Here is a 16,086-nt window from a genome sequence, read left to right as displayed (position 1 = left end):
ACTGCTGTCTAGTTTCATTTTTGTGTGTGTGTGTGTGTGTGTGTGTGTGTGTAGATGTGTGACCTTGAGGTAAAGGAGGTCCATTCAGCTGTTGATTGCCAGGTCTCTGTGGCGTTGCTGCTGGTAATGCTGTGAATTGATTCGGTGCCAAGCCGGAAAATTTTCCCCTCTTAATCTAAATCTCTCTCCCTCTCTCTGGTTTTGTCTCCACGTTCTTTCGACACCTTCGCCTCTCCCTCTCTCCATCTTTGTCCCTGTCTTCCTGGCCTTGCAGCCTTCTCTCCAACTGGATTTAACCGCCAACCTCGCTCATCTGTGGCTAAGCCTGTGCCACAGTGCGAACTCTTGCCAACCTCATTGCTTAACGGTCCTAGTCATTACAAGTCTGACAGTAAAGGTCTATCCACATTCATTTGCATTGTGTCTGTGCATGTGAAGAAGATAGAAATTGGTGTGTGTGTGTGTGTATGTGTGTGTGTGAATACCTGTTACATCTCTAGCCAACCAGCAGCTATTCAGCCTGGCAGGAGCAGTGATTGTTCTGTTCTTCATAATAAATAATACAGGTTCATTCCAACTACTTCACATTGTGCTCATCCAGCATGTGTGTGTGTATGTGAATGTTTAATTGTCTGTGCAACAGTGAAATATTAGTGCTCCCTCTACATATGGCCACCCACTCACGCACCCACACACACTCTCACACACATGAATAGAGCAACCCTCCCACTCATAATTACAGCAGGGACGTTTTCACTGGTTTTTATTAGCAGGTTTGAGCAGACTGTGAGCGCAGATGCATGTTTTGGATCTTGGTATCTGGGAGTGTTTAAGAATAGAACAAAGTTTTAAATAAAAAATAAAAAAGTATTAATAGAAAAGATGTTTCACTTGAGCAAACTATGCTTCCACAGGGCCTGTTGAGTTTTGACTGAAGGCGGTCATCTGAAGTGGTGGTCTGAATATCGAATAGGGTCTGAAACACTCTCCCTGGTGCTTATATGTAACTACAGTGCAACAAAACAAGTTATATGAGCTGTAGTATAATGCACAGCAATTCTCCTATTTTCACTTTTTAATTACATGGACCACTTTTTCGAAATCTAATGCTTTTTATTTTAGGAACTCCAGTGTGTTCAGTGACTGAGTTGCCTCAGCTTGTTACCGTAATCTCCACTTAACAGTCTAATTTATGAGGGAAACCCTCTTATCTAATTGATTTAGTTAATGTCATCCCTATGAATAATCTGATAACATTACTCTCTGCTTTCTCCCATCTGGCTGACACACACACATACACACAGACACACACACACACAGACACGCTGAGTGCATCACCCACTCATTTCATACCCGTAATGATAATGATAATAACTTTCCTATCCCATTAATCACTGTGGTAACATGACAACAGCACAGAGGCCTGTTCGGTCTCTGCTTCCCACTTTCATTTGTTTTCTTCTCTCTTATCATCCCTTTTATTTGAATATACTGTATATACTGTACACAGCTCTGTGATTTATCCATATAAATCCTCCCCAAGTATGTGTTGTCCTTCTCTAAGTGGATATATTTGTGTGTGTGTGTGTGTGTGTGTGGACATACTGAAAGTTTGCATCATTCTGTGCATCTTAATGTATGATTCTCTCGTACTTTGCTGTTAATTAACATATAGCATAGATGTGAACAGTTTTTAAACTGCAGAGAAGAATGAAGCACTGAGCTGTCTGAGGGTAATAGTCTCTCTATGATGTGTGATGAACACCACTTTAATGACACTTCAGTAGTGTGTTTGTCTTTTTATCTGAATATCTAACAAATGTTATCGTTTAGAAGAAACAACAAGCCAATAAAGAAGGAAATCAAAGTGTGATTTATGTAATTTGAGAACAAAAAGAAGAAATAAATTTGACACTGGGGCCATTTTAGCCTGATTTAAATCCACTTTTGAATTCCTCTACAATGTGACATTTTCCATCGTTCTGTTGTCGTTTCTGGTGTCTGTGGGTGTTTTGCATCTCTTTGTAGTTGTGTTTTCTTGTAGTTGTTTCGAGCCTCTTTGTGGTCATTTTGAGTGTTTTTGTAGTGGTTTTGCATCACTTTGTCTCTCTTTTGCTGTTGTTTTGTGTCTTTATGGTCGTTCTACATCTCTTTGTGGTTGTGTTGGCCAGTTCAGTAATCCATCCACGGGTGACAGGCAAAGAGAGATGGACAGAGAGAGGAGAACATATACAGTGCATATATGTATATGTGTATATATATGTATATGTATATATGAACTGACAAATGACAATGAGAAGCATGTGGAGTGGAAAATGGTTGGCTTAAATAACGTGATTGGCCGTTACCATGGTGACTAATGGGCTGCTAAAGTTATTATCACTGTATAGCATGTAGAGAGTGGGTGACGCTGTGAGTGTGTAAAAAGATACAGATAAGAGTGTGTGTTTAAAGGGGAGAGTACTTGTGCATAGAGAGTGGGAAATCGCGTGTTGGTGAGTGTGTGTGACGTGGAGAAGTACAGCGTGTGTGTGCATTGGCAGGTACATTGTGTGTGTGTGTGTGTGTGTGTGTGCCTACTTCACTACTCAGGAATATAAGAGAGAGATCAGGAGGGATTAATGCAACTTCCAATTATTGTCTCCCTCTTCCCCTCTCTTTTTCTCTCCCCCCTTTTCCCTCCACTCTTTTCCTCCTCCTGACAAACACACACTCATGTACAAGCAAATGGCCTGTCCCTTTCTCTCTCTTTCCTCTAAGCTCTCACTGACAAGGGGATTTTCTTTAGCCTTTTTATTAAGATTGCTGTTATTTGTCACACAAGAGAGATGGAGGGATGAGGGATGAAGAGAGGATTGGATGAAAAGCGCAAGGGCCGAGAGAGAAAGGAACAAGTAGTGAAGTACGAATTAGATGCTGCGAATGTCGAGAAACGGTTGGAACACAGAGAAATGGAGGATGAATGAAATGAAAGGAGGGAAGAAAAGGAAGAGTGGAAGAGATTGTGAAACAGGGAGAGGCAGAAGAAGAGCAGCAGGAAATGAGGAGAGGGAAAACAGGGAGCAAACAGATTGGGGAGAAACGGGTGAGGAGGGATAGGAAAGAAAAGAACAACGAAGCAGGAGAGGCTTGCATCATCCGTCTAAAACAAGCCTCAGGGATGAGGAGGATGTTTGTGATGATAAACTCTTCACCCTCACTGACTTTGGTGCACACACACACACACACATACCCATATACTTACTTATACACACACGTGTTCTCCTCATTTGCTCCTTGTCGGCCAGCTTTTGTCACAGATGTAACTTGAGTCTTTGGTTGTGTTTAGTTTAATGCAGTGAGAAATCCTCATCCCAGCAGATCAGGTATATATTAGCACTGTATCAGGTTCAACGCTCAGTTGAAATAAACAATAACTTTATCCAGTTTCATTTGCAGATGCAGAGCAGATAATGACTGTTAGACTGTTCATTTGGGAGTGTGATTTATCACTTGCAACCACAGGCGATGAATTTATTTATAAACACGAATCTATATACATGAAGAATTAAAAAAAAACAGAGCAGTTTTATAAGTCAGATGGATAACGGTTCAGAAGGTGATCCAATTTTCTATCTATCATCATCTGATGACGCAGTGTTCTCCCAATAACATCACAACAGTATCATTTCCCCGTGGGTGCTCACAATTATCAGTAGCTGCTCGTGTTCCTGAGCACCCACATAATTGGCACCCATGTCTGCAACCAATAGTTAAAGAAGCTCAAATATTAACTTTAGTTCAAATATAACTCTTTAGATCTGCAGTGCAGTGTTAATTTAACTTCTCCAACAATGTATGCATAAATATTTCCCACAAACAAGTTGAATACAGTGGCTCTAAAAGTAGCTGTAATCTGCAGCTGCGTCATCATCTTGCATGACTTTGAATGTTGCTTGATTAGACACATTTCCTAACACTTACAGACACAATAATATGCATGCCTACAACCGCTACTGGCTAAAATCAGCCTCTTTATGCAAACTTCTTGAGGTAAGTATTCAAATAAATTAATTTCCATCTCCAGTGGCCTCTGGTCACTAACACATGTAATAAAAAATAAAAAAAGATACAGTCTCACATATGTATACAAACAACCTCTTATACACACACACAAACACACACACACACACACACACACACACACACGAACACACACACACACACACACACACACACACACACACACACACACACACACACACACACAAGCTCCACACACAGCCAGTCTCATCATATTGTTCATCATCTTTTCTCATATTAATGTCACAGCCCATTAAAACCCTTTTAACCCCATCTGGCTGATGTCCTCGCCTACACAAACTTTCACGTTTGTGCAGCTTGATGATGAAGGGACAGAAGCAGGGAAAGAAAACGCTATTTAAAAATAAAAAAAAGATAGAACTTTGGCTGAAGGACGACAGTGGATAGTTTCGATATAAGAGCACCATTGAGGAAGATAAAAAAAAAATTACATTCGAACACAGAAAGAAATAAACATAAAAGGCAAGGAACAGACTTGAGTTTTATTGCCAGAGGCAGGATAATATGAACCTACACTGACTTGGTGAGTCTGTGGTGAATTTGTATGCAACAAATGAAGGAGGCAGACTCTTTTGGGAGCAGAGAACAGCAAGGCTTCTTTACGCATGAACCTCACTTAACCTTCTCCTGTTTCTTACATTATTCTGAGGCCGGCAAACCATCTCGCAGTATAGCCACATGACAAAAAAAAGGTGGTGTTTTCAAATTAAGAGCAGGTTTTAGAAGGGAAAGAAAGGGTAGAGATGAGGGAGAAGGAGTGAAGTTGTAACCAAAAGCTGCGGGATTATACACAAGCTCTCTCTGTCTTTCTCTCAGTCTTAACCTTTGTGACCTTCGCTCGAGGCTTGATCCGACTTTCTACACATCATATGACTCAAGCTGACATCTAAACATTACATGCAATGCTGTGTGTGTGTATGTGTGTATGTGTGCTCCCAGCACATACTATAGCATATATACAATCCTCACTCTACTGATTGTACTGTAGGCTCTGTCAAATAGGCATGCTTGTACAGTACACCTGCCTACGTTGGTGTACAATTAAGTGCATGTATGTATGTTTGTGCAAATGTGTCTGTATAGTGTGCGTTAGCTTAGTTATGTGGATGCGTCTTTTTGGCTATGTGTTCTGTGTATGGGCTTTGTTTTTCTTTTTTTTTTTTTTGTTTGAAAAAAATGTGTTTGTTCGAAGAGTGATGGATGAGCCTGGTGGCAGATCAATGCTGAGCACAGTCCTGCAGGGCAGAAACACTGAGTGGCCGCCAGAGTACTGACCACACACATACTCACACACATACACTGCTGACAGCCTGCAACTGTTGGCTTGTGATGTATTTTTGTTTCAGTAAACTTTGGGGCAAATGTGTCTCCATCTGCGTATGATTTAAGATCCCACTCCCAGAAATGTTTAACCAACTTTGGTACCATTTTTGTACTTTGCGTGACTTTGTCGCGATCTGCCATCAGGCTGTTTCTGCTACAGTCTCCTGAAATTAAGGGAACGTGAGGAACAGGTGCATCAGTGGCTACTTTAAGCTCCAAGGGGATGCATTTGCAAGCTCCAAAAATATGCTGCGCTACAATTTGTGCTACATTTACCAAAAAAAAAATGTAAAAAAGCAGCCCCATGCATGACAGTCTAGATTCAAGAGGCGAAATTCACAGTTAAATTTTTCAAAAATGTCTGAGAAAAATGCAGCAAGTGCAATGGACACCTGTCAGTCTGTCTGCAGATTGCATTCGCTGTCTTATTCAGATCCACACACACTCACATATCATAAACCAAAACCTCACTGATGTGTATGCAATATTCTGCAGCCACTTTTAACATATTTTGGAGGGGACAGCCCGGCTGCATCCCTGACGTGTTTTTTTTTTTTTTTCGTTCCACTGGGTTGCGTTCACCATCGCCTTCAGTCTGTGCTGTGCTCTGGAGTATGGGCAGCACTTCGTAACACTCTCTAACGTGCTTGGACAGCTGTATCCAAGGCCCAGTGGGGCGCGTTCGCTATCGCCCTTAAATCTGCCTAATTACGCATCTCATCAGCTCTTCAACCGCTCGATAGCTGTAATCCCAGAGCCACACACCCTCACGCTCTGCCTCTCTTTCTCCACCTCTTTCTTTATCTCTGTGCATCTCCTTCCTGCACTTCTTGGGTTTTATCTCAGCCTCTCATTTCTTTTTCTCTCTACCTTTCTCTCTTATTCTCTCCTCACCCTCTCCCTCCCCCCGTACTCTGTCTGTTGCGTCATCCTCCTCTCCTCATCTCTCTTCTAATCTTGTCCTAACCAAGTAACCAAGCTCTTTGAGCTCTGTGTACCACAGGCAGCCACTCTGCTCCCCCTCCCACAGTAACTGCTCCCTCTTGGGTTTGCCTTGCTGCCTCATTGCCCCCGCCCCCCCGCCCCCCCCCCATCCTCCAAAGCCTGGAGCTTCAGTGGCTGCAGCTAAAGATCAGTCAGGCATACACATTCACACACACACACACACACACGACATGCTCATGCACACGCTCACACCCAGCAAGTTCTAACACACAGCACAATGCCAGTAAAGTTGAAAGAAACAATCCACATACACACAAACATATACACACTCGTGATAGACAGGAGATAGACAGAGAGGGGGATGTCAATAATGAGAGTAAATGTGTTTAAATACCAGCTTTTTGCAATTAGACTCTTGAAATTGTCATTCTTCTTCACTTGTGTGTTATTTTCTTATGAAATAATGCCCTCAAAACAATAAAAGACATAACTATAAGTAATATAAAAGTGGATTCAAAGTTGTGTTGTAGTTGTAGAAAATGTCTTTATCTGGAGGGGAAAGAGATTTTACAAAAACCAAAACACTACCTGCACTTCTCAGCTCTCACTTTCCTCAGGGCGTTCTCACAGTCGCTGATGGTTTGCACTGAAACTGTGATATGATCACATTTGGCTTCATTTTTTTTTTTTTTTTTTTTTTTTTTTACAACTCAATATTAGGTCATATTACTTGTTAAAGCAGTGTTAGCTGTGTGAAAGAAAAGGACGATGGAAGAAAAGTGGAAAAGCTGTGATGGACTAATGGAAGTAGGAAAGCTAGCTGAGCTTGTGAAGATGCGGAGAATCAAATGTCATTTAACCCTTTGACAACATTAGCCCTCTGCAGTGTGTGTGCGTGTGTGTGTGTGTGTGTGTGTGGTGATTCATGGTGCCAAACGAAGCAGAGCAGCGAAGCACCACTGATGTGATATGAATCAGCAACCACGGTCAATGCTCTTACTGCTTTCAATAAACGGGTCGAAGCTTGTGCGCGCGCGTGTGTGCGATGTGCTTTACGGTGGGTGTGAATATGTGTGTTGTCTGCCTTCATCTCGTCCTCCAGCCCCCTCTGGCATATTCTATACTTAACATTTTCCAAATTCACTTTTGAGGCAAACGCTGTTAGTCCGGTTTATTCAGCTGCTGCTTCTCCTGGCAGGTCATTTCTGTTTGTTAGCACTGTTTATTGTTTTGATGTCCTTTCTTCATTTATTTGCTTACAGATAACAGATTTTCTTGACCATGTATGATTTCTGCTGACGTATTTTCAGGGCTCCAAAGTTGTCACCCTTAATGTTTCAGTCCTGGTTGATTTGGCGACATCTGTGTTTACTGCGGTAACAGCGAGTGTGATTTAATATTTAAACTGATCCACTGTCAGAAAATGCCCGGAATGTCAAAATTGTTTTGTGGACACATTTTTGATGAACGAGTGAACAGCAAACAATGAGGCTGATATAAATGAGATGAAATTGCACACAGTAGCACTGAATTATACGCGGCATCATTTCCTTGTAAATCCCTCCTGCATGTGAGGGCAATTTGAATCCCAGGCAGGAATGGCAGACTCTGCTGCTCACAATGAAAAAGAGCCAGTTACAGAATGTAAATAAATTGAAAGACTATTGCAAAATACAGATTGTATCAAAAATGGGGTCTGATCATCATCAGCTGTTTTATTTTTAGACGTTTTGCCACCTTGCAAAAATATAAGTCTTCTCTTCATCTTGTTCATTATGTCGATGTCCTCCAGCCTTTTACCTACAAACACTGTAAACATGCATCATCCAATTATCCAATTTCGTGACGCTATACACACACACATATTTGCACACCCTTGTGCACCCACATACATACACACCAACTCTGTGAATACATGTTGGTTTGACTGAAAACAGAACGAAACTAAAATTGCAGGTGTTTGTTTTTGTCAGCGTGTCAGTGGATTGCACAGTTTGTGTGTGCGTGTACACACATTTACATACACGTCTGCATGCATGCTCCACATACACACGAGTTTACATTCAGTATTCATGCTTTGTCATTATACACTTGAAAGGAAAACCCCCTTTTAGGAACAACCAATGATTTTCTTTTACTTACTGTCCACATTTGTGCCAACAAATACCCATATTGTGTTCTACAGCAGCCACAGATTTGTTTACAGATGAGGACGACAAGCGAGGACTAATAAGGTTGGACCAAGAGGAGGTGTGAAAAGAGTGGGGGATATGGAGAGGTGCTAGAGACGTGATGTGGTGAGCATGTGCGTAGGCGGAGAGAGAGAGAGAGAGAGAGAGAGAGAGAGAGAGAGAGACGGACAGAAGGTGACAGGACATTAACTTACACATGCTCGGAAGAGAAGTGGGGATGGGAGGATGAGCAGGAGGTGAAAGAGCCTTTCAGAGAGGCTGAGAGAGAGGTGGACATGGAGACGATGGGAAGAAGTGAGAGGTGAAAGACAGTGAGATAGTAATGGGTTTAATCAAGCAGGTAAAAGAAAGAAGAGGGAGAAGAATAAGGATAAACGATACTGGTGAATCGGCGACAGGTTTTTCTGCATCATCAGTGTCTGAGTTGAGTTTGTACAGTGATGTGATGATTATGACTATTATGATAACATTTAAACACAAACAGATCATTGGTTTAAAGTGAAGATCATAGATGAAACTGGAAGTTGCTCTCAGGCCCCAGGACAAAAAGTTAATGTATTCCCTATTTACTACTTTGAGCTTAACAGTTTGTTTTTGATCTCTTTATTTAAAAAGATATAAAAAAAAATATCACTTTCATCACTCAGCAGTCTGTGATTCAGGGGAGAAGTCTAATGTCTGACTGAAAACAATGAAAGAAAGACAAGAAGAGAGTGACTAAGAGAATGGAGGGAGGAGTAGTGGATGGATGGTGGAGGAGAGAAGCGAGCCGAGTATTGAAGTGACAGGTTGTTGTCAGAGCAGCGAGACCCTGGAAGATAGATGAAGACAGGGTCAGCAACTCCCTTGCTAATGTCACGACAGATGACTAACTGTGGTTGTGTGCGTGCGTGTATAGGTGTGTGCGTATGTGTTTGTGTGAAGACGGGGTCAGCAATTTTGCATCCAAGGCTGACTAGCCCTGAGTGTGGAGCGTGTGTGTGTGTGAGAGTGTGAGTACAAGGTCAGCAACTTCCGAACTACAAGCCTGACCGACACAGTTTGTGTTTGTGTATTTGTCTCTGTTTTGAGTGCGTGCATGCGTGTCTCTCTATATGCGTGTGGACTCTTGTGTGTACGTTTCTGTTCCTCTGTTTGCTGTGTGTTTGCACTGATTTGACCTAACAGTGCCAGTTCAAACCGTTTCTCTGTCTTCACTCACAACATATTATCTCTGGTCCATTTGAAAAGCCACTTTGTTTTACTGGCCTTAAACCTAGATTAAATAACTTGTTGGCTACTTGGGGTCAGAGTAAACAAGGTGTTAACAGCTTTAACCATCCATAACCCAAACTTAAACTTAACCATTAGTGGAGCAGGCAGATCTGCAACCAACCTTACTCACTGTGTTTTTACGTGAATAAACCAATGAATGCACCAGATTTTGTCATAATTCCTAATATGTGGGACATGCTGAGCATTTGGATAGACAGCTGAGAGGTCGAGTGCATTGTGTTGGTTTGGTGAGTTTCTGTGGATATTTTGATATTCAGTTTTCTGAAAACTTACCAGTAGATTTCTTAGTAATGTTCTGGCAGTGGGAGTCATGGCTTCAATTAGTGTCACTGTGCCCTTCCCTTAATTATAAAAGCAAGCCCTGGCCAAGATCACATCATCCCAGCTCCATTTTTACATTGGTTATCTGTTATCATAAATGATTTCAAGACTTCTTTGTTCACATTTAAGGGAAGGAAGGCCTGGCACAAAACCAGCCTTGTATGAGGAGCCAAATTAGAAATGAAATGATCAATCAGTCCTAAAGTTCTAATGTCCACATTACAAATAGAGTATTGTGTGTCTACTATCTGCACCATGGTCCATCTAGAAAAAAAAAAAGCTCCTATTGACTGTTCTGCAGTCCAGACTAAAAACAGGAGTTGATTGATTTTTTTTCATCTGGGCTCCAGAGGAGCTCCGGCCTGCTACATCTACTTCAGCTTTATTACAGACTTTATTATTTTAACTTTATTGCAGATGCTGGCCACTTGTATATCATCATTTACAGCACTTCCTCTGACTTGTTTTTTTAGACTCGCTGTTATGTAATGACCTTTATTACTTTTTTTTTTTTTTGTTATTTCATTTGATCTGTTCCACTAATCCGCCATAAAGCACTTTGCAGCTTCATTCTACTGAGTTCCACTAAAACTGAAGAATGTTGCTGCTTTTAGCCACAGATGTAGGGTTTTGCTGACAGGCCATCTAAACCATGGATGTTTTTCCTCACCTCACTACTTTAATCATGCTTTAACTGGAGGCACATGAGCTAATTTAAAAGCAGCAGAAGGCATTTTTTTTATAGTGAATGGAATTAAAACCAACTGAAATAGTTTGTGAGAAAGTTCACTAAGAGGTATGACTGAAACTTTGAGTAACAACCCACCCTTTCTCTGTCTAACTCCAGGATTTGGACGTCAGCCCACACTGAGCCGACCCAGTAGAACCCAGTAGACTCCAGTGAAGATCTGGCTGCATCGGCAGAAATGGCTCCAGCAGCCATGTCTGTGCCTCCATCCTCTCTCACCTCGCTCCGCCCCTCTCGCCTCTCCTCATCCCTCCTCATCCTCTTCCTTTCTTTCTTTCTGTTCCTGTCATGTCCTGGATCGGTCCATGCAGGCTCTTCAGAGAAAAACTGTTCAGCTAGTGGAGATGTCTGTCAGGAAGGTGGGTTGGCCTTATACTTGAGCATGCTGCAGTTTAATGCATATATGGAGGGATTAACATGATTACATAGGATAGATCTCTATATTTAACCCTTTCAGCAAGTACAGCTTGGGTTAAGCAGGGGACAGTTCAAAGATTTATTTGTGTACAAGCCATGTAAGCTACTGATATTACAGCAGTTTATGACAACTGTGTTTTAAAGTAGTAAAGTTCACCATTAATAACCAGCAGATTTCTGACAGAAGTAATAATAGAGTCTAACCTTAGGGGAAACAGTGCATCCTATACCATCAGTCCTCCACTTTCAAATTGGCTCATTTGCAGTATTTCAAAGTGGATAATTCAATAAATTCCATCTCCTCTTATTTAAGAAACAACAGTTGAGCATGAAGATCATGATTGATTATTATATTTATATTATAATGGAAGCAGCCAATGGATTGCATTATATAGCTTGACAGCATTAATGCACTTGCAATTAGTCAGTGATAGTATCCTGCAGATTTAAAAGCCTCTATTGTCTAGGTTGCTTTATCCATCCAGTATGTATAGAACAGTGAAAATTACAGTGAAAAATATACTGTACTTGATAAATAAACTGGGTGAAAGAATGAAAGAGAGCAATAATTCACCCAAGGATCAACTAAAGCTCTATAATGTGGTACTCTTATGGCGACTTACTATAATATTTCAAAATATTATATATGTATATATATATATTTAATGCTTTTTTTCTGTATCAAATCATACTGGATTTACTTGGATTTACTCCAAAGCTTAACACCATATGGTTTAATGAATATGTCTCATGTGGTACAAATATATTAGTCTAAAATAGCACAACCTTCTGGTATTTATTGCTGTATATTTTTCCAGCTCAATCAGTGTGACCTGTCCAGAGACTCTGAAAATAACAGGAAAGAGATTTATTTGTCAGCTGCAAGATGCTAACACACTAGTTAAAGCAAAACAGTGTCAGCAGAATATTCATACACCCATTCAACACCCACATTATGAACCCCCGCACCATACAAAGGTGACAGGTACCACTTATTGAGCCAATTTTCTGCCCTGAAACTAGAGCATATTGATCCGTTTCAGTAACTTTTAGTAGAACAAATGGAACATATGGAAAATCCCCCACTTATAATCCTTAATCAGGCTGTACTTCCACCGAGCTTTTTACAAAATGTCCACAGTGACAGACTAGACAAGATTAGAGAGGGAGAGATTAGTGAAGTTATTACACAAAATCATTGGAACCACATATTTGCTTGTGATCTTTTGCTGAAAAACTCTGTTTGATAATCTGTTTCAGGAGTGGTACTTCCCGTGTGGAACCCTCAGAACCCCTCTGTAGGGGACAAAGTGGCACGGGCCATTGTTTACTTCGTAGCACTCATCTACATGTTCCTGGGCATGAGCATTATAGCGGACCGATTCATGTCGTCCATAGAGGTAGGCAACACATTAATAACCACACGCTTACTTTACTGTTTAGCTTATGATTTTCTCCACTATATTACATGTTCTTACAGCAGATTAATGTAGTTATTTATAGTATTCATATTAGTTGTCACCAGTCATGATCAGTTCGGTCAGTTAGGGGAAATACAATCCTCTCTGTTTCTTCTCTTCTCCAGGTCATAACCTCCCAGGAGAAGGAGATCACCATAAAGAAGCCGAATGGTGAGACCACCACGGCCACGGTCAGGATCTGGAATGAGACCGTTTCTAATCTCACTCTAATGGCCTTGGGTTCTAGTGCCCCGGAGATACTGCTGTCTGTTATTGAGGTCGGTACAATATGAGCCGGGTGGTTACACATTAGATTAACTGATACAGAAAGTAATGGGAACACAGTAATCTGATTTTCACCACATCCATAGGTGTGCGGCCACAATTTTGAGGCTGGAGCCCTGGGTCCCAGCACAATTGTGGGAAGTGCCGCATTCAACATGTTTGTCATAATCGCCCTGTGTGTGTACGTGGTTCCCGATGGAGAGACACGCAAAATCAAACACCTTCGGGTGTTTTTCGTCACGGCAGCATGGAGTATCTTTGCCTACATCTGGCTCTACTTAATTCTGAATGTCTTCTCGCCTGGAGAAGTGGAGGTGAGGATGAAAAGAAATTAAAACTGTGAAAGGAGGAAAGTTTGGGAAAAAGACAAAGTTTGAATGCAGGAAAGTAAGGAAGAAAAAAAGGTGTTAACCCTGTCTTCTCTCTCCTGTAGGTATGGGAGGCTGTGCTGACCTTCCTCTGCTTCCCCCTGTGCGTGGTCCAGGCCTGGGTGGCTGACCGCCGCCTCCTCTTCTACAAGTATGTCCGCAAGCGTTACCGTGCCGACAAGAACCGTGGCATCATCATTGAGACTGAGGGAGGGGCAGACGGAGGGATTGGAGGCATGGACGGAGGAGGAGGGGGTGGAGCCCTGGGTCCGGGTGGGTTCACCAAGATGGACATGCTGGAGCTGGACGGACAGATGGCATTGAACTGTCACAGCGGGATGGATGGAGGGCTGATGGAAGAGGGCGGAGCAAAGGACGAGGAGGATGAGGCCAGGAGGGACATGGCGAGGACACTGAAGGAGCTGAAGCAGAGGCACCCAGATAAAGACATGGAGCAGCTGATTGAGATGGCTAATTATCAGGTTAGAAGGAGTGTGGCTGCATGTGCACATACACACATTAGCTGAGTAAGTTTATTAATACTGGGTGGATATTCTTAAAGGAATAGTTAGACATTTAGGGAAATCATTTTTTTTTGCCAAGTTGAAAAGATTGATACCATTCTCATGTCTTTGCCAGGCTAGCTGTTTCAAACTTCTCCATCAACAATAGCAAAACTTCATTCGTCAGACATCCAACTTGTTTGTGCTGTCTCCATTTATGTTGACTTTGTTCCTTAAAGTTTTGTCTTTCAGTTCTTTTCACTCAGTGTCTGAGCTTTTGAAGACACATTTACATCTATCAGAATGAAACAGTAGCATCCACAAGGTCATGCATCACAGTTCACATGCAGCTCATCTGAGGGTGACACGGTGTTGGAGATGACGCTGTGACACGTTCAGTTGTGAACAAGGTGTTTTAGGTGATAGCAGGTGGGAAAGTTCTTGGTGACAGCAAGGAGCTGTTATACAGAGAACATTTCAAAATGTTCCTGAGCGATTTCTGAGCTGTTTCACAGATTACTTTTTGTTTCCATAGCTAATCATTACATAAATGTGATTAAAATTAATCTCGCTATTTATGTCTTCTATTGCAATAATTATTTTTGAGAAAGTAAATAGACATGAACCAAATATAAACAAAGTTATGGAGAAATTGATTGAATTGGCTGACTGACTGACTAACTTTCCAAACACACACACAGAGGAAAATAGAGGTTTTCAGGTCACTCCTCATGTAATGTTCTGTGCTGACTAAACCACTAGTCTGCAGAGAGGAAGGTGCCAGTTGACTTGTTTGACAGCACTGTAACATGCACCCCCTCTGCCATCCAGGTGATTTTTTGCCCGGTAAGTTACATGAACATTAGAAATGTGAACATGAAAGTTTGTTCTTGAGCTTTGAAGCCATAGCTTGACAAAAAACATTTAACTCAAGGTCCAAACTCTACCTTTTTTCTGAGCTTTCAGCCACAACTCACACACTGAATTAAGGCCTTAAAGCTGTTAAGACTGTGAGATGTAGTTGAAAACTCATACAAGTGAACCTCGAGTTAAGATTTTTTGTGGAATTTAGATTTGCAATTCGTTAATTGTTATCTATAAGTGATGAAAACTCAATGTTCGGCGTTAGTTTAGTTTTTATTGTCTGTGTCACAGCGATTAATCGACCACTCGGTTAATCGGTTCTAATCCCTGGGGAAAAGAAATACATTTCTACAAGATGGTTTTCATACACAGATGCACACACACACACACCTCCTTGTTGTGATATTCACCACAGTTGAATAAAATGTGGAAAGATTTATTCTAGGAACACTAATCATCAAGTTGGCACATTAAGGATTCCTCAGTTTTAGCTGTTGCACATGTTTCATCCTTTAATGCTGAACCATAGAGGCCGTCCAAGTTGCTGCTGCTCTCCTTGTTTCTGCTTTCCACTCTTCCTTCCCTCGCCTCCTCTCCAAGTCATTTCTTGGTGGTTGTTTTTGGGAGTGAAGGAAAGGAAAGGAAAGGAGTTTGGCAAGCAGAGGGGGCACTGGGCAACTCCTGGATGTTTGTTTGCATTCAGACCTCCCTCTGCTTGCAGCTACTTTACAGCTTTGTGGTGTAAATAAGAATGACAGCTGCCCTGGAGATTAAACTTGTTTTTTTTTTAGATTTAGACTCAGTGGCCGGTGGAATTAGACCAACTCAGCATAAACAGAAGTTTTTAACTAAACTAACTACTGATTCCTTCCATCTAAAGAGATGCAGATTTTATGAGCTTTCTGCGGTAAAACTATCGACTCACTTCCTTTAAATGAAAATAAATCGCAGTGTTCCCAGCTCTGACGTCACATTTGATCAATTCATTCATTTTCTGTTTGGTGGATCATTAGGGTATTAAATTGCTAGTCACCCGTACATTTTTATTGAAATCATTAAGTATAGATTGATAAGGCTCATTAGATCTAAAGTTTAGAGAGCCAGCCAACTACTGTCTTATCCATTACAAAGAGGTTAATCTTAAAGAAAGTGGATGGCTAGGTTGTGAAGTCACTCTTTGTCAGTGTGACTCCACTTCTGTACTCATTTATTTTGTCTGTCTTGGCCACATATCTGTCGAAAAACACAAACAGCTAAGGCTAAGCTTTTTGAAGCTGAAACACCACATCATCTTCAAGTGCA

At 41.4% G+C, this 16,086-nt stretch overlaps 1 protein-coding gene across 3 annotated transcripts in view; it reads left to right on the top strand.

The window, feature by feature from the left end:
• Positions 1-16,086, top strand: part of LOC121176690 (sodium/calcium exchanger 1-like) — a 98,236-nt gene that overhangs the window by 37,349 nt on the left and 44,801 nt on the right. For all 3 annotated transcript variants that reach the window (XM_041030731.1, XM_041030732.1, XM_041030730.1), the window contains exons 2-6: positions 10,987-11,246; positions 12,565-12,704; positions 12,890-13,042; positions 13,136-13,363; positions 13,483-13,899. In XM_041030731.1, coding sequence (XP_040886665.1) covers positions 11,066-11,246; positions 12,565-12,704; positions 12,890-13,042; positions 13,136-13,363; positions 13,483-13,899 — 1,119 coding nt within the window. In that variant the 5' untranslated portion in view covers positions 10,987-11,065. The remainder of the gene's footprint in view (positions 1-10,986; positions 11,247-12,564; positions 12,705-12,889; positions 13,043-13,135; positions 13,364-13,482; positions 13,900-16,086) is intronic.

This window comes from Toxotes jaculatrix, chromosome 23 (genome assembly GCF_017976425.1).
Source record: "Toxotes jaculatrix isolate fToxJac2 chromosome 23, fToxJac2.pri, whole genome shotgun sequence".
Classification (NCBI taxonomy): Eukaryota; Metazoa; Chordata; class Actinopteri; family Toxotidae; genus Toxotes; species Toxotes jaculatrix.
This window is presented reverse-complemented; position numbering and strand designations above follow the sequence as displayed.